At 48.3% G+C, this 19,086-nt stretch overlaps 1 protein-coding gene across 3 annotated transcripts in view; it reads left to right on the top strand.

Moving 5' to 3' along the window:
* The window catches only part of AGFG2 (ArfGAP with FG repeats 2), a 533,383-nt gene that overhangs the window by 226,438 nt on the left and 287,859 nt on the right, over window positions 1-19,086 (top strand). For all 3 annotated transcript variants that reach the window (XM_086946193.1, XM_086946194.1, XM_086946195.1), the window contains exon 3: window positions 9,675-9,790. In XM_086946193.1, coding sequence (XP_086802319.1) covers window positions 9,675-9,790 — 116 coding nt within the window. The remainder of the gene's footprint in view (window positions 1-9,674; window positions 9,791-19,086) is intronic.

Below are 19,086 nucleotides of genomic sequence, written 5' to 3'. Positions count from 1 at the left end.
AGTTCCAGCATGTGTCGTCGTCTCTAATGTTATGCTGGAAGAGTCGTGCAGGGGTCCAAAAGGCTTGTGGAGGAGCCAGAACTTAGTCTGGGAGAGAGTAGGGCTAATTCTGTGTCTTGTGGTAGATTCCCTTGTTCTGGCCCACTCCACATCTGAGATTGGTGTAGAGGAATGTGATTTGTTGAGGAAATTTTACTTCCAGAACGACTGCTTCTCTTTTCTTGTCTTTGTCATGAATCCAGTTAATCTATCAACCAGTCCGAAGAACAAGAGCAACTAGACTAGAGAAGATGGCTGGTCTTGCCATTCTCACCAACTTTTTTTAAAATCTTCGTTTAGACCTTGTTGAGCAGGCCTTTAAATGTGCTTCTATAAGTTTGCAGGTCCAAAGAAACCTAATGCACCTGCAACAATACATTGTGGATGGAATTGCCCCAGTCCACCTTAGCAAGTATTTAAAGGCTAAATAAAGTATCCCACAATGGACTCCCTAGTGCAACAACTGGTGTTGCCCCAGGTAAGGCACTTCCCATTGAATAACTAATGATAAATACAACTTTTGCTCAATCTGAGGCTTAAGTATAAGGTCTTAAGATGGACTAAACAGTGTGTCTTAAAACTCTTTAAACTTCATAAGATTTCTGTCAAATGTTTATTTTGCCAACCTGACCCATATTGCAATACAGCCAAGGGATGTCCAGGTGCAGAATTTTAGGATCTGGACTTACGTAGTTGAAGCAGTAATTGCAACCAAAAGGTACTGAACTTGACCCATAGGCTGATCCTGTGGACTGAGAGATATTTGTTTTGCAATCTGTCAACGGCGGTTCTTTATTCCAGATAAACCAAAAATATCTTCTTGTGAGAAAAGCCCTTCCACTCCACTCAGTGACCCCTATTTCATGGGTGACTTCAGATTTCTGGATTAGTACAAGGAAATAAGACTGGAAAATTCTCTAGTCCTCCAGAGGAAAAGAAACCCAAAGCAAGAAAAAAACCACTGGCAAGATTTACTAAGTAGATGACAAATAAGACAACTGGAAACAGCTTGTAAGACAACTGGAGTAACTACAAGTAGCAACCACCTAGGGACAATGTTGCGATGCACTGATCATCATGCAAAGTCCTCTTAGTTAGGAAGAAGATTTCACCTGGAAGTATTAAAACAGGAATTAATACCCACGTGTGTTGAATTGTGAAGTTTCAGAGGAAAATACCAGAAACTAGTGAGTAATCCAGTATGAAAAATGTGCTTATTTTAATATATTCGCAGAATAAGGAGCTCTTTTTTTCCTGCAATGACCAGCCCTCCAGGACAGAGACACTACAGCCCAAAAGGACACCAAGGTGTTCTGGAAGCTAAAACAAATATAACCCCAGCACAGAGTTGAGCTGCATGTGTGTGTGAAGTAGTGTGGCTCACTGGTTAGAGGCGGCAGACCCGAGAGCAGAGGACGGCCCGGGACCAGGGTTCGATTCCCGGCGCGGCAGGTTTCTGGACCAGGGTCAGCGGACTCGATAATTCTCTCGCCTCGGTGCCCACTCTGATCAGCGATCACACTCGGCAACTCTGGGCATTAGCTTGCCTCATCTTCACTAACGGCCCCACCAGACCGCCGGGAATGCCTGGTCTCACCATGGAGATACCCATTAAGGGACCATCTCTCAGGGAAGCCAGGAAGGGTTTCGCAGCGGTCGAAGCGCCTTGGGACCCTACGGGTAAGTAGTGCGCTATATAAATGCCAATACATTTACATTTACATGCAGACATCCAGCCCAAATCAGAAGAGACAGCGCTTGCACTGATTATCTTACCTCCTGCTACATCGCCCTAGTTTTGTTTAACCGCTGTGCCAACTACCAGGCAAGAAACATGGGTGCAAAAAAGCGAACCTTAAAACCCATATCTATATAACTAATAAGGGATATTTAAAAAAATCTCCACTTTTAGGAGTTGAGTGTCAAAGATAATAGCAAGAAAGATCCAATCTTGACAAACATTTTTTGATAACCAATTTTATTGACAATTTTATGTCCAGACATATGGCATCCAAAGACAGAAATCACATACATGTAGTGACCATTGCATGGGTTGACATTAATATAAGCAAGTTGCACAGAGTTACAGTGACAATCCATAATAATTGCATAATTTCCGCCATATTGGGTTGTACTTCTGAGGACAAGCAAAAAACGTTTTTTCCTGCTGTGCCCACCAGTCTATCCCTTTACGTCAAAACCTGGCTGTCGGTGGTGAGCACTGCTTCCTGGCACAGGGCACCTCCCTTTTAGCGATCAAGCACGCCACCCCCAGATTGGTGTAATCGCAGGTATCAAAAAACCGAGCGTTAGAAAGGGAATACCAGGACCTAAAATCCTGAAATGACTTTAGGCGGCCTCCTCTAAAGACAACTCCCAGGTAAGGGATCCCAATCCAGTCCCAGGGGGTGAAGCCCTCCATGGCAGAAAGCTGGCACAGCCGTGTGCCCCTACATAAAGGAGTCAGATCAGTGAGTCGACGATCCCAGCCAATAACTTGAAAGGCCGCCCTCAGGCAGGTAAGACCCACTCTCGTACATGCAGGTAGTGTAGTGGGTGGGTGCGCCTCATACAGGAGGTCCATTAGACCATCCAAACTCTGAATAAATCTCTAGGTGGTAGGCCGGATCGTTCCATGCCCTGATGAACCACTCATTTATCGGTACAAGGTGGGTAGATGCATGATAGGCCTAGGCCTCAATCGAAAGTGGAATTGCGCAGAGTTTGGAACGCAACTCTGTGCCTGCTCCCACCCACACAAAATTATTAAATTTGTCATTCAGGGAGTCAAACAATTTGTGTGGCATGGGTGGGGGGGGTTATTACCTAGGCCATATGAATAGCGCGGTAGGCACACCATCTTAAATAGGGAAGTATGCCCCATTGCGCTGAGTGGAAGAGTCATCCAGTGTTGTGCCGCATAGGGATTTTGAGACACCAAACACGCCCCTAAGCATCTGCCCTCACCTCTACCCAGCAGGACTTACCCTCTTTAATCTGAAGGCCAGATGCCTCGCCGTACAATCGAAGGAGGGTCAGGCAAAGGGGCCAAGAGCACCGCAGATTTTGTAAGAATACGATAATGTCATCTGTGTACAATGCAATGCGGTCCTCAAATCCGCTCCCCCACTGCCAGCTCCAGATCTGTGCAGCACAGCTGATGCACCATGCCAAGGGTTCCATCACCTTCCTGAATAGCAATGGGGAAATTGGACAGTCTTGGCATGTGATGCGCTCAATGGGGGATAGGGAAGAGATGATCCTGTTTTCCTGGACCCAGGCAGTTGGGGTGCAGTAGAGAAGATACATCATGCAGTGGAACACCTCCCCCTGTCCAGCCCACCGAAGGACCCCATTCAGAAAGTCCCATGACACTGTATCAAAGGCCTTGGTAGTCTCAACCACCACGAGAGCCAGAGAACCCTCTGCGTCATGTGACTAGAAAGCGCAGCGTGCACCCTCCTAATACAGTGGCGTGTGCTTCAGTTGGGTATGAATCAGCATTGATCTGGGTGGATTAGATGTGGCACATACTAGCCACCACTGTTCCCTGTAAAGTGTGCACACCTCTGTCCTCCGGAGGGCGCAGTGCTGTGTGTGAAGCGCACACACACGGCACATCCTGGGAGAGCGTTCGTGGGCTGAAAGGCAGTAAGTGCTCATGCACTTGCTGCAGTTCTTTTCTAATTAGAGCGTGGCTGCGTTGCTGATGGTATGTATGTTATGTTAGATTTTTTTTGTAGCAGAAAACAAATGATGGACGGAATGCTGACAATGCAAACATTCTCCCCCAGTCAAAAGATCTGGATCAAATCCTTTGTTCTTTTGCTCACCATGCCACCCTAGTTTAGACCCGACATATGCAAATCAGCCTTGACCCTGGTCCTCATGGGAACAGTCCATATCTCTTGACTGGGGGTGAATGTTTTGATCTGCTCAGCATTCCGTCCATCAATTGTGTGTCTTTTGCTTCCTCCCCCTAAGTGCGCCGCCTCCGAGTCCTTAATAGAATTGAAACTTTCCGTTACGATAGCTAGGACATTTTTCATTCATACGATTCTTTTTCAGGGAGGAGTTTCCTCTTTATCCTGTTGGATTTGTCTACTACATTGTGTCACTATAACTAGGCAGACTGCACAACAGGCATCTTCTACCCTATCCGGTCTATACCTAAAAATGTGTCTTGTGGAGTCCCGCAAGGTTTTTAGAAATTCCTCTGCTTTTAACATCCATGTGGCACTTTTGGCCAAATTCATTTGTTCTTTCGATTTTTCTTTTATATGCTACACAGTCGCCACACAACTCATTCTCCAGTAAGGTGGCAATTCTGATGCAGCCCACTGCAACTTTCAGACTTGCTTTTTGAAAGTAGTAGACAGGGTGAATGACCACTGCAAGAAGCTCAATGCCAACAAAACCAATGTTGTGGTTATGGGTGAACCCCCTCGATTTAGTCCACAGTCTTTAGGTCTCTGCCCCACTCTCTAGTTGGAAGCAAAAAATTAAGGTGTTGAACACTTTCTTTTAAACGATACAACGACAAAGTGGTTTCTCCCTATTTCTTTTATCTGAAACTTTAGGAAAGATGCTTCTTTTTCTTCCCTGATATTTTAACGTTGTTCGTTTCATGGTGGGGTCTGGACTTGACTATGCGAATGCCTTATACCCAGGCCTTCCTTCTTGGTCCAAAATGACTCTTAAAGAACCTTCCCCGACATGCCTCCATCTCAGTCCACCGTAGAAGGCTTCACTGGCTCCTCATCCACACGCGTGTTTTCTTTAAAGCCTGTGGATTTGCCTTCAAGCTCTTCACAGCATCCGCTCCTCTGCCATTGAATATTCTCTGTTGTCAGGTCTTCGTTCAGGGAATGGCTTCTTGCTATCTAAAGAAGTTATGTATGGATTTAAAAACCCTGACTTTTTAGGTCTCGCGTCAGCGAAAGACCTATTGCTGCCGGCTTGCCGGGAATGTGAGACAGGCAATGTGCATGCGCAATCCCTCTGCGATTTCACCTCCTGGGTGCGCACGCTGAGCCCTGCGCCATGCACATCTCCTGTAGCACATTCCCGGCAAGTGACTAACACATACACACACGCAGCCACACTACACTTGCACACACATACACAGGCAGGCACACACACGCAGGCAGGCACACACACACACATGCAGGCACACGCAGGCAGGCAGGCACACACACTCACATGCAGGCAGGCACACAAACACAAAGGCAAGCAGGCACACACACTCTGCAAACACACACACGCACCCAAGACCCCCATTCTATGTACTCACAGGTCATTGCTGGCCGTGCTCCAAGGTTCGCAGACACCGAAACTCCACTCTCTCGTACTCCTCTGATGTCACTGATTGCCGCCGAACTGACCAAGCGCCGTTTCACTCCGCCCTCGAGACCCTACACCCAATTGGTTAACTGGACACCACGTGATTCGTGCTTGTTCTACTTTGCATCCCCTGCACAAAAGGCGTAGGGGCTGCAGTTTCTCATGCAGGCTTGTTTTAATTTACAAGAGCAGCCACTTCTTGTTTTAATTTTCGGTGCGCTCTCAGTTAAATATAACCTTTTTCATTCAGTGCGCCATGTGTGCTTTTAGTTTGACAATAATGGCCGGCTCCGCACACAGCATTCGCTGGACGCTGTCTTTTCCTACTGTGTTTTTTGTGCTTTAGGTCCATCGAAGTCATCATGAGTCTCTATGATTGGCGAACCAGGAGTTGAAAAAGCACGGCGCGTTTTGTCTCCGCGATGGGAGCAAGTTGAGAGAACTGGAGCCTGGAAGATTGTGCCGGTGCATAGCGAGTGTAGTGTAACGGATCACCACTTGAAGTGGCGATCCATAGCCAGTGAGCTTAAATCAGGACAGAGCAAGATAATTAATTCAGCATAAGTAAAAACATTGCTCTTCTGCGATCGCTCTCAGATGACATGATTTCTTCATGTCTCTGAATTCCCCCTTTCCTTTTGACTTCACCTTCTCTGTTATAGCTACCTTCCTTTGCTTAACCCCACGTTCTCATTTCTCTCGCACTAATTGCTATCCTCTCTATTTCGATCTCTCGTTGCAATCTTTTCACTCCTGCGTTGACATCCCCCGGTATCCTTCTGTGGGTGCCTCCTTCCATTTGTAGCTTTAGATCTCATTTGCCTTTTTATTCATTTATGCATTTTAATGTAGTGCAGACCTTATCCAAATGCGTTGCAGTGCTTTACAATAAAAATGCATCATTACATGATGAGTAAATTTACGAAGTCCTGATGTGATGTAACTTGTTCGATTACAAAGCACTCTAACCCCTTCAGGTAAAGTCAGCGCTATATAAAAAAGCATAAATCTAAAATATTGTTGCAAATACACAAAATTACATTACACCTTTCTTGGTAGTGAAATGCATAGCAATCAATAAAGGTTGAACGCTTCAGGGTACTAACGCTGATGTTTCCTTCACGTTATTTCTGCATTGTGTGTGTGTTTGGAAGGTGGGGGCTCATCTGGAGTTTTATCACAATTTCTGTCATTTCTCTGGTCTGTGCTTATCGGTCGTTGACGTTGTCACCAGAAGCTCCTTTAGCTGCCCTTCCCACCAGCAAGCTGGAAATGGCTGGGATTCTCCCTCCCCTGCCCCGGAGAATAATGGGCGCACACGCACATCTCTGCCCTTCCTCCCAGGCTAAAGGTGGAAAAATGCAGAAGCTCCGATGTTATACTATTGCATTAAGCGTTGTGGGATTTATTCTGAAGAAATACAGGCTTTTTATTAGGACACTTTATACAGCAATTGTAAAATGGGATCTTTATAATATTGGGGAATACTAAGGATTGGGACGCATCGATTCATGTCTAAACCGTCAGCATGCGAACAATTTTGCTGTTTTTACAAGCTGGACTGACAAAACGCAAAAGCAAGTAAAAGCCAGAAATGTTTTGGTTTCTCATGCCTAACATGGGGATACTTGGGATGTTTGCACATGATCAACTTTTGATAATCTGTTGTCGATAGCACTATCACATTGAATGTCACATAGACAGGAATCATTATATATAAGCACAGACTAAAATACATTTACAATACAGGAATTACACATGCATCCACACATAACAAAACTTTGCTGTTCTGCCATTAACATACTCCTATTCTTCCAATCTATGGTGAACAGCCATTGCGTGACATGTTACTCACAACCAATCAAGTAAGCAAAAACATATATTTTTATGATAGAGAAAACGTGATGGTCCTGGATTGGCTGCAGGACCTCATGTCAGTAGATTGGCTAGAAAAGTTCCTGCGCGTCATACACTTGCTCTAGGAACTTGGAGATAGTACAGTGGTTTGCGATTGGTCAGGAAACTGCCTTTTATTATCTGCAGGCTCTCAACCTCTGCACTTACTAAAACCTAAAACAAAAAGCATTTGCAATGCAATAGGTCTCGCATTTGCAAGAGTTTGAGCTATTGGTATTGTAAATGACAATGCCTTTTATTTATGGACTTTGAAAACTTGCAAGCAGTGCGTAAGCATGCACTTTGGACTTATAGTCTTCGCTTATGAGAAGCAAGGCTGGCAGTAAAAGTGTGTATTTACGCATCTGCCTGCAGGTTTTAAAAATACATCAATAAAAGGTATTGTCATCTACAATCCCAATAGCTCAAACTCTCACAAATGCGAGACCTATTGCATTGCAAATGCTTGTTAGATTTCTGTCTGACCTTGTCCTGCTTTTTGCTAGCATCAGGCCGCCCCAGGGCATGTGTGGGCTTTAGAAACGCCATAGAACAGTGGCAGTGCCTTCTAACATGTTACATTGGCAGGAGTTCGACAGCTGGCTCAAGCAAACTGTTAAGTTGTATGCTATAAGTTTTTTTTAGAAAAACAAAGTAATTGGTTTTCAGTGACTATATTCCTAGGCCCCTTTGTTTCCAGCGGTCGTGGTAGTATCCGAGGCAGCATTTTAATGGTGGAGTGGCTCCCCGGCGAAATAAGGACAGCGACTGATTCCACACATTGTAATTTGTTTTTCACTTATAAGTTAGGTGCAGATGGTTTTGAGCAAGGTTCACAACTGACTCTTATGAAGGACTACTCGCCAGTTGAGTATAAGCAAGTCTTTCTTTATGAAACTTGAACAACTCTCCTTGAGCGGTCTTATGCAGAAGTGGAAAGAGCTTTTGAAAAATCTTATCAAATGTTATTTTTGTGGAGAGCAAGAGAAAACATTAACAAGCTATATTTCTCTTTATCCAATTGCTGTTGGAAAGGAAGACCATATTCCAGTTTTAACTTGTAAATGATGAGTATAGTTTTGATCAGAATCAATAGTTAGATGAGTTTAGAATCACTGGCCCAGAGCGCATGACTTACTTGGCCTACAAAGTCTGTCTTCTAAAAAAAAAAAACAAAAAAAAAAGCATAAGCGCCGAAGGTTGACTGGAAGCGCTTGTGTTTATGTATTTTTCAAACCCTTAAGTTGAGATTTTTGTATCAGTACTACAGCTCAATTGCTGATATTTTGTTATAACTATTCAGTCGTAGATTATTATTTTAATGTTACATTTTAAAAGAAGTTAATCAGTTTGGATGTTAACATATTTTTTTTTTAAAAACGTTATTTAATAAATAAATACTGGAATATCAAAAGAACTACGTTTTTACCTTAACGGGACAAAGGAAATGCAAAACACAAGCAACTTTTTGTTGACAATGGGGCTATCTGAATAGTCGTCTCCATATACAAAAAGTCCATTCTAATGGCATAGTTTGTGTTTTCCCATATGTAATCCGAAGGTCAGCAGGCTCCTCTGGTTTTGCTAGATGAGAGAAAAGGAAATCAGTGCTGACGCTTTCAGACCGAGATCAGTGCATACCTTTGCCAAACTCTCCTGTTTGGCCTTGGACTCCACAACAGAGGGTGATCTTGTTTTATTTCTCACTTGTCTCGGTTTCCTTTTCCCTTGGGTGTGGGAGGGACTCACTGATGCTTTACAATGTTTACACTCTGACAGCGGATCCCTTGCTGGAGAAGGAGCATAGACGTGCTTCTTCGTTCACTATCATGAGCCCCTGTATTAAATCCATAAGCACTCCTCCTTCCTAATGCTGGAGGGATGGTTGAATGATTGAATCCTCACTGGCGTCTCAATGATTCCAAGACCCGGTCTTCATATGGAAGGAAAATAACTCCTTGACGAGGAAAAACGTATAATGTAGATATGGAGAAAGAATTGGAGATGTAGATTCTGTCCCTGGCAAAGCTGGCGACAACAAATGGCATGGAGTCTCTGGAGAAGCTTTCTTACCGTAATGCACCGGTGTGAAAGTCCTCAGCAAAGCCTCTTTTTGTTGACCCACATTTGCTCCCTTTTCCCTGTTTAAAAGGAGGAATTCCAAAGAGTAAAACCCTTTAATGTATTTAAAACTATTTTTAAATTCGAATTGTTTTTTAAAAAGAAAATATTGCTAAAAGGCATGTTCATAAATACATAATTTTTCAAATCGATGTTTGTTTATGAAAAGTTCTCCAGTGGGTGCAAGTATAATTATATTAGTCATTAATGAAGATTTCCAGTGAGGAATAACGGCGATCATAAGTGACAAACTTTTCCTTCTCTTCCGCTGGCAGGTGTGCAGAAAGATATGGATGGGCCTGTACGATTCCCACTCTTCTACCATTCCAGACTCCAGGGATCCTCAAAAGGTGAAGGAGTTCCTCCAGGAGAAATATGAGAAGAAAAGATGGTAAAGCTGAGCCAGCGGCGGGGGGAATTGGTCGCAGAATGATGCAGAGCGTAGCTGCCATGATCTGTTACAGTTTACCTTTGGAGGCTGGATTGCTGTGCTCCTAGTCATGGGCTTGTGTAGCTAAGGGAAAGTGCCCTGCAGTCCATTCTCCCAGTGCTCAACATGTGCGTAGACCAAAGCATTGCCCCAGGATGTAAGCCTACAGGATATCTGCAACTTATGCAGTAGCTCTGTTGTTGGCTTCAGACTGTCAAATTGTTCTTTGTTACTTCATTGCATTTTTCAAACATTTTCTTTCAGGCATGACATTTACTTTAGTTCCTAAGACCTGTCCTTTCATTGAGGTGCTTCTGTTGTCACTTCCATGTCTTTCTTTGCAGTGACATGGACACATAGGAGTGGAGCATTGCCCCTGTCCCTCTCTGTAAGGACACTCCTCCAGTCTGTAGCCTGTGCTCCTCTTTTGGCTGCTGCTTTCTAAGTTGACCTTCCTGTCTGCCCCGAAATCCTATGCATTCCTCACCAGATCCATAAGTGACTGACCTCGTCCGGTCAGCTCTTGTTCATCTCTCTCGTCTTCCTTAATATTCAGCCTCCTCCATTGATTACGCTACTGAATAGCGACCCTAACAGTATGGAAACATATTAATGTGGAGGGCAGACTATTGAAATGTTAGTGCATAAAGGGAAATGTAGACTTACTATTCCTAACTCCACATCTATACACCTTGAAGGTGTATGTACCGCGCAAGTACCGATCTGTGGAGTCCGATATGGAATCTAGACTTCTTTTCCCGTTGATATTTTATGTTGGATATTTTGTCATTGATATTATGTCCCATTGATATTGTCAATTCGATATTCAGGGGGTACACCTCCTCCAGAGTTCAGTGCTCCTTCTTTGTTACTTTATCCCTTTCGCTCTGTTGAGGCAGAACTGGACTTCTGTTTTGCTTTTCCACCTCACTTTCTTTTCTTTTTTTTTTAAATCTTTTTATTTGCAAAAATCTAATTCAAGTTAAAGCAAACATACAGATCACGTCCAAGGCATGCAGAGCACTTATTGATACTATCCAGTACCATCTGGGTTACAGCTTCTTCAAGGTTACATTCACCATTTATGATAAGTAGCAATTACCATGATTACAGATCGGCCAGTTCTTCGTCACGTGCAAAACAGGGAGGCTCTCCGATATTCCCCCTATATTCGTTCCAATTAGTCCATATTGCCACCCATTTCCGCGGGCACCCCCGAGCCACACACAGTCTTCTCCTGTACCATGCTCCAGTCCATATCCTTTTTTCAGGAACCCAGTGTAGGTGGGGTCTCCGCCCCCCACAGTAGCGCAATAACTCGTTCAGCGATCGCTAAACCTAGTGTGACCCACAGTTTCCCTTTAGAGGAAAGGTCCGGTGGCTCCCATATATTGAGGAGACACCTTTTCGCCTCAGGTCGCAGCTCCACTCCCCACACCTCCCTCCTACAATGCAACACCCGGGACCAGTAGGCCTGTATCTCCCGACATTCCCATATTATGTGCAGGAAGGTGCCAAGCTCCCCACAACCTCTGCGGCAGAGCCCATCCTCACTACGGCCCATCAGAACCAACCTCGTTACAGACATATAAACTTGGTGCAGGATTTTTAGTTGGATAGGGAGTACTTTGGCCACTATTGCTGTCTCTCTGGGGGATGCCAGTGCTTCACTCCATTCCTCGTCGTCAATTACGAGTCCATCCGTCTCCCACTTTTCCCTTCAGGCCCTCAACAGGTCTGGAGTGTGGTTTATGAGTTTCTTGTACGTTAAGGAGATGGCTTTCTCCGGGAGGTGGCCATCCAGCAGCCTGTCCTCCAGCGGTGAGTACTCTGGGGATTGGGTCCCCGGGTGGATGTTAGTCTGAAGTGCATGTCTGACTTGAAAGTAGCGGAAGTGTTCTGTCTGGGCCAGGTCACATGTCTGCTGTAGAGTGTCAAATGATACTACCCCGGTCGGGCCCCATAGGTCTTTAACTTGCGAAATCCCAAACAGGTCCCAGTTCCGAAACCCTTTGGATCGCGGAAGAGAGCCTAGTCGTTCCGAGGCCCAGAGCAGTGTTGCTAGGGTAAGTTTCCCTGCCCACCCCAGTTTCTTCTGCGCGATGTGCCAGAGTTGGACCGAGTGTTTGGTGGGGCCCGTGAGACGATATCTACCCAGTCGTGAGTGAAGGGCTATTTCGTAGTTGCCCCCCGGCAGGAGCCACTTACCCATCTCGTATCCCAGGTCATTCCCCGCACTGTACGTGCCCTGGTTGATGGCCGAGAGGTGTGCCGCCCAGTAATATTTCCTAATATCGGGAAGTGCTATACACCTGTCAAACCATCTCTGTGTTAGTTTTTGCAGCGGAGGTCCCGCTGAGCTGTCTAAGTAGCGGCAAAGTATCTCCGGGGAACCAGGTCTGGGTAGTTTTGGAGGGCATAGAGGAATCTTGGCAGCACCATCATTTTAAACAGCGCTGCCCTTCCCAGAAGGGACAGAGGGAGGGTTTTCCTTGTGTCCGAGTCCCTCTGAAGCCGCTGCAGGGGTGGCAGAAGGTTCCTCTCGTATCTGAGGGACATGTCCTGAGTAATAAAAACCCCCAAGTAAGTAAAGCCCTCTTCTGCAATTTGGATCGGGTGGCAGAAGGTTCCTCTCGTATCTGAGGGACATGTCCTGAGTAATAAAAACCCCCAAGTAAGTAAAGCCCTCTTCTGCTATTTGGATCGGGCATCCTCTGAGAAGTGGGGGGGGGGGAGGGGGAGGGGGGGGGGGTTACCCTGAAGGACATACAGCAGGGATTTACCCCAGTTAATACTGTAGCCGGAATATTCGCCAAATTCAGTGAAGATATCCAACACCCTCCCAATGGATGCACCCCGTTTAGTAAGGTAAAGGAGGATGTCATACGCGTAGAGCGAGATTCTATCCTCCCAACCTGCTAACCATCGTATCCCTGCCAGGGAAGACGTTTGCCGAATCCAGGCCGGGAGTGGCTCCAGCGAAAGGACAAAAAGCAAGGGCGAGAGGGGGCACCCCTGTCGAGTCCCCCGTTCCAACCCAAAGACTTCCGAGACCTTGTTGTTGACTACTACTTGCGCCCGCGGTTCTGTATATAGAAGACGCACCCAACTTACAAATTCCGGGCCAAATTCTAGTGTTTGCAGTACAGCCCACATATTTTGCCACTCCAAGGTGTCGAATGCCATTGCCGCGTCCAATGACACTACTACCGCGTCCTCATGCAGCCGGTGACAGCTACCCAGCACTCCATGCAGACGGCGCAGATTAAGCTCTGTGTTGCGGTGTGACATAAAGCCCGATTGGTATGGATGTGTACTAGTGCATGCAGGACGGGTTTAAGTCTGTTGGCCAGTACTTTGGCTAGAATCTTAGGCTCAACATTGAGCAATGAGATCGGCCTGTACGAGGTACAGGCGTCCTTGGGTTTTCCTTCTTTAGGGATGGCCACAATCGTGGCCATCTGTTGGTCTACCGGTAATATTCCCTGCGCCCTGCTGTCTTCAAACATCCGCTGGAGAGGTGTTCCTAGGCTGCCGGGTTTGAGCTTGTACAGTTCCACTGGCAGGCCATTGGGCCCGAGGGCTTTCCCTGAGCTGAGATCATGAACGGCTTGTGCCAATTTCTCTGTCCCTATTGGTGCCTCAAGAGTCTCCCGCTGTTCAGCCGTTAAAACGGGGAGAGTAATGCTGCTCAGGAAAACAATCGACTCCTCCGATCGCTCCGACTTCTTGGTATAGACCCTACGGTAGTGAGCAGCAAACTCCTTCACTATCTAATGCGGTTCTGTGGCAACGGCCCCTGACTCTGTTTTAAGTTTGGCGACCACCTTTGACACTTGTTGTTTTTTTTCTAGCCAGGCTATGAGTTTGCCCGCTTTGTCCCCTTGGTCATATAACCTGCCATCCCTACTGCGCGCCATGGTTTTGGCCGCTTCTGTGACGAGGGCCTTATACTCTGCCGTTTTGAGTTGGAGACGGTGTGTCACATCTGGGTTTGTGCTTTGCTGCGCTGCGTCTTCAGGCGCCAGGAGTTCCGTCTCTATTGCTACGGTTTGGGCTTCTCGTTCCTTTCTGTTACCTGCTATGACCGATAGGGCCTCACCCCTCAGCACCGTCTTGAAAGCCTCCCATAGTATCGATGGTGAATCCACAGAGACTTCATTTTCTGTGAAATAATTGTCTATTACCCGGGACAGTGTCTTTCTCGTGTCTTCTCCTTTAATATACCAAGCATTAATTGGTGCCACACAACCCACCCTGTGGCCACCCACCGTCACTTGCGCCCATAGTGGGGAGTGGTCCGAGATACCCCGTGCCAAATGGGTGACCTCCTGGATAGTTACATCCTGGTACATCGGTGCTAACAAGTAGTCTAGTCGGGAGAAAGTGTGATGCGGGCCAGAGAAGAAGGTATACTGTTCCTGAGTTGGGTGTTTGCGGCGCCATAGATCAACTAGACCGCATGCTTCCATAAGGTTGGGGAGCCACCGTTGTCCTATACCAATTTCCCTGGCTGGGTGTCTGTCCAGCTCCCCTGATACCACTGCGTTAAAGTCGCCCCCCACCAGGAGTTGTCCCTCCGGAAGGGACAGAAGCAGTTTCCCCAGGTCTTAATATGACTGTGTTTGGAGGCCTGGCGGGATGTAGACTGCCACCAGAGTAAGCCGGCGGCCCTCCCATTTCCCTGAGATTGAAACAAAGCGACCCAGGGGATCCACCTCTGTGTGTTCAATAGTAAACGGGAAATTGCTTTGCAACAGGATACCCACTCCCCTTGATCCGGACGTAAAGCCTGCATGTGCCGCTAGGGTGTACCCCCACCTATTTAGAGCGTAGCATGTATTTCCCATCAAGTGCGTCTCCTGGAGGAGAACAATGTCAGGGGTGTGACGCTTCAAAAACTGCAATACTATACTCCGCTTCAGTCTTTCCCCCGGCCTATTGACATTCCAGCTGACCAACTTCAAACTTTTATCCCACATCATGGTAATTCAGGTATATGTGTGTCCTGTTGTGCCCTTGGTTTTCTCGTTCATTTCCCATCCTCTCCACCATACTTCGGTGTGACCCCCCCCCCAAACTGCCTCCCCCCACCCCTAACCCCCCCCAACTGTGCCTTCAACATCCTCAAGAAAGGTACAACCATCCCCACCCCCCAACAACCCACCCACCCTGCTCCATAGGTTTCGAACTACCCACATCCCCAATTAGCAGAGCGCCTTTTGCCCAATCCCAACCCGGGAGTGAGGAAACACCCCCCGCTAGAACTCAGAAAGGGAAGAGTGCACCGACCCTAGCTCCAGCCGCGCCGCCCACGTCTGTCCCCTTCAGTACACAACATGGCTGTACCCAAGAGTACACTTTAATGCATACTGTCAATTGTTCGTGTCCCACCTCTAGTGTTACTGCACATGAACCCCCCAAGAGGGCCAACTGCCTCTCTTAGTTCTGGAGTGTCGTGGGCTGTCTCCCTACAGTGCCACATACCATAAGTACCTGCTGTACCCTTTGCGATGGAAGTTCCCAGGCTCCCCCCCCCCCCAGCCAGCACCCAATTAGGAGCAGCCCAGTGTCTCAGCAGTGCAGTTGGTTATAAGTTAGTTTGTCAGGAACTCTTCTGCCGCTGGCGTCCGTCCTAGTGTCCGGGGGATCCCCATTTAGGGCTAGCCGACCTCGACCGCCAGGAGTGTTGACTCTGGACATCATTTTCCGACCTCCTGGCTGTGGAGCCCGGCGAGGCGGCCTGGCCACCCCTCCAGGTGTCGCCCACCGTGTCTGTGATGACTCCCTCTCAAGCCAGTCTTGCACCTCCGATTGCGTCATGAAAAACAGTGATTTGCCCCCCGCAATGACTTTTAATTTGGCTGGGAAGAACATCATGTACTTTAGTCCCCTATCTCGGAGTGCTGCCTTCACGCCCGCAAAGGAGCGCCTTTCCCGCTGTACTTGGAGCGTGAAATCAGGGAAGAAGCGGATAGTGGCGTTCTCATATTGCAGGTCTCCCATCTGTCTAGCCGCCTGGAGTATAGCATCACTGTCCCAAAAGTTTAGGATTTTTGGCAATTATGGTCCTGGGTGGCGCTCCCGGCTTGGGTTTCGGGACTGGTGCACGGTGGGCGCGTTACACCGTGAAGATGTCACTTGGGCTTCAGATGGGTGATGATGAGGTCTTCCAGAAAAAGCTCCATGCTGGGTCCCTCTGTTCCGTCCGGCACTCCCACCACTCGGATGTTGCTCCTGCGGGCCCTTCCTTCCTGGTCCTCGAGCTTAAGGGCCCTTTGCCGGTGCTGGTGTACCAGGTCGCTCACCCGCCGTTACAGCGTTTTTCGCGGAGATCTGGATCTCTTGTATTGCAGCCTCATTAGCCTTAGCCCTGTCCGTGGTCTTGCCGAGATCCGTCCTGAGGAGGTTCACCTCTATGGAGATCTTGTCCATTTTTGTCTCAAGGTTGGTGCCCAATGTTTGAATCGCCGCCATAATGGAGGTCAGAGACGGATCTTTCTGGCCTGCCTGGACTTCGGCCGTGTTCCCCGCTTGAGACTGTCCCACAGGGACCGCGTATTTGTCCAATTTATTAGCCTGCGTGGCGGTGTTACATTTGGGCCTCATGGCGGCAACCCGTCCAGCCCGAGGGTGATGAGGTGGGCCTCACACTGTCCCGCTCCCGAGAGGATTGACGAACACTAGCGGCCCCCACCCCAGGACTGCTCCTCAGTCACAGCCAACCAGGGGTTTACCGTCTATACAGTCCCAGCCGCAGTCCCTGGGGGTTTTGTTATGGGCGCTCCCTCTCTCAGCGTGTCGGTCTGCAGTTGGCAGGGCCCAACCGTCTCATTAGGCCTTCTAATGCCCAGTCCAGGACTACAGATACGCTTCAGTGCAGGCCCCGCCTCATACTGTGGCGCCGCTGTGCTTTCAGAAGCAGGGAGCACCCCCTCACAATATCATAGGGGTCTTACGAGGGCCACACGCTACTGCTGCCTCCTCCACGTCTCCGGACCCTCAGACCTGGCTCCGGTCCTCCAGTCCCAGCAGGCCAGCCAAGGCCCCGTCTCGGCAGCAGTGGATCCAAACTGTGTAGCTGCGCCTCCTTCCTGTATGGCTCTACGTCCCCGGGTTCCGGATGGCCGCTGTGCCTCGTCCTAGAATATAACTGGGGGGCCCCCTCACCGTCCCGCTCCACGTTACTGAATTTGGCCTTCCTGCACTGCTTGTGGCCTCTGGCGGTGGCCGACACTCCAGGCCCCACCCCACTGCTGCACTGGTGCCTCGGTGTAGGCCAGGCCCTCCACCCGGTAGTTGCTTCCTCGCCGCAAGTGAGGGCGGCTCTGGGAACACGCTCACCTCTGCGCTCCCTTCCTCAGCTTCGTTCACACCAGGGCCGCCCCGGGGTAGTCTTCGGCGCACACCTCCCGGCCGCGGGCAGGCCGCAAGCCGGGGCCTCGCATGATTCCGCGATTCGGGCGCGGGGCACCGGTGCGATGTCGTGCACCTTGCCCCGCGATTCGGGAACGTTTGTTCGGGCTGCCGGCGACTGTAGGCACCGGAGGCAGGTATTCAGGCTGCGGTCCGCCGCGCCAACTATGGAACCGCTGTAGAGTGCGTCTCAGGGCGGATTTAGGCTGGATATTTATGGGGACATAGTCAGCTCCGACGGAGCTCCCCTTTTAAGCGGCCATCTTCACTGGCGCCTGCGAGCCTTCCTCCACCTCACTTTCAGCACTTTGCTGCTCTTCCTACTCAACACCCTCTGTACTGTCTGAATCCTGATCAGCCTTCCTTTATCCCATAGGTCCACTGATGGTCCCTGAACGGAGGCTCGTGGACCTGAACGGTGGTATCAAAAAGGGGGCAGAGTGCTTGTCCTGCCTCACCCCCTCAGTCTTGGCCCCAATGATACCTAGACCCCACCTTCCACACCTTTCATTGTCCTGCCTACTCCATGGAAACATGGGCTGTCCGTGCAATGTACAACCGATTCTGATGAACAAAGGGCAGGTCCGGTCAAGCCTATGTTTGGATTCTGAGGGAGGGGGAAGAGCCTGACCTGCCTCACCCACAATTGATCCCATTGACAATTTGACCCTACTGCCACACTCCTGGGTTATGGTCAGTGAATTGCGTTAAGTAGTTTAAACAACTGAAGAAAGTAATTGCTGTAGATTAAAACTTCACAGTGAACATATTCTTTAAGTCCGTGCTAGTTGCTTTTCTTCATCCTGGACACCAACCTAGACCTCTAGGAAGGCTGTTTAAGAAAACAAAGTACCAGCACTCTGTACTGAAAAAGGTGAAACGGTACCTTTCAGAAAACGACTTCAGAACTGCTCTTCAAGCTCTCATACTCTTCTATCTGGATGGTGGACATGCCCTGTACTATGGCATCTGGGACTCCACATTGGCTCCCCTTAAAGGCATCCTAACCCATAGCATACCTCATCAAGGGCCTGAAGAAATAGAACATCCCTCACATCCTGATAACCAGTGATACCCCAAGCCTAGCAAAGCAGACCGTCTCCTCTGCCCATTCCACTGGGTCATCACTCGCATACCTGAAGCCCAAAGCAGGCTATCTGCTCCTTTGTGTAAAAAAGAAAAACAAGTGGAGAAAGGCTCCACATATCCCCCAGTTGCTTGGGCCTCGTTCCCTACCCAGCAAAGGTGACATTGGCCCTAATGCAAGCAAAGAAAATGGACCTGAATGAAAATGCTGAAATAATTTGTGTTCAGTGTCCCCTCAGACCACTGGCCTCATTGCCCCTGTACATACTGCACTAATGGCAGTGATTGCCCTGTGAAAAACTAAATGAGCCGCAGTTTCCCTCACCTTCCCAAGGCATCCCTCGGAGGAAGCGGTCTGTCAATTTGTAAACGAAAAAAACTGCCCCACATAGTATCCTTTCCTCTTTGACGCTTTGCATAAACCTTGCTCTTTTCTGCTCACTCTCGGATGTTACTATGAGGGGGTCTGGGCTGTGTGGGTCTGAATTCAACCCTGTTGGTCTCCTCCCTGCCACCGCCCCCCCTCGACTCACCTGAAAAGGCATCTGGACAGAGCTCGAAATGGGCAGGATCCATGGGGACCGACATGCCCATGCGTCTTACGTTTACAAAAACATTTCCCATACTTTTTGTTAAAAGAAACAACCATCCTTTAATGGTTAATGCGGACCTTGCGATGCCAGGACGTGAAAGTGAAGGGAGGGCGGGTGATTGAATGCTTGGGGGTCTCCTGTGCAGTGAAGAGGAAGAAGGGA

Source organism: Lissotriton vulgaris, chromosome 12 (assembly GCF_964263255.1).
Source record: "Lissotriton vulgaris chromosome 12, aLisVul1.2, whole genome shotgun sequence".
In the NCBI taxonomy this organism is placed as follows: Eukaryota; Metazoa; Chordata; class Amphibia; order Caudata; family Salamandridae; genus Lissotriton; species Lissotriton vulgaris.
This window is presented reverse-complemented; position numbering and strand designations above follow the sequence as displayed.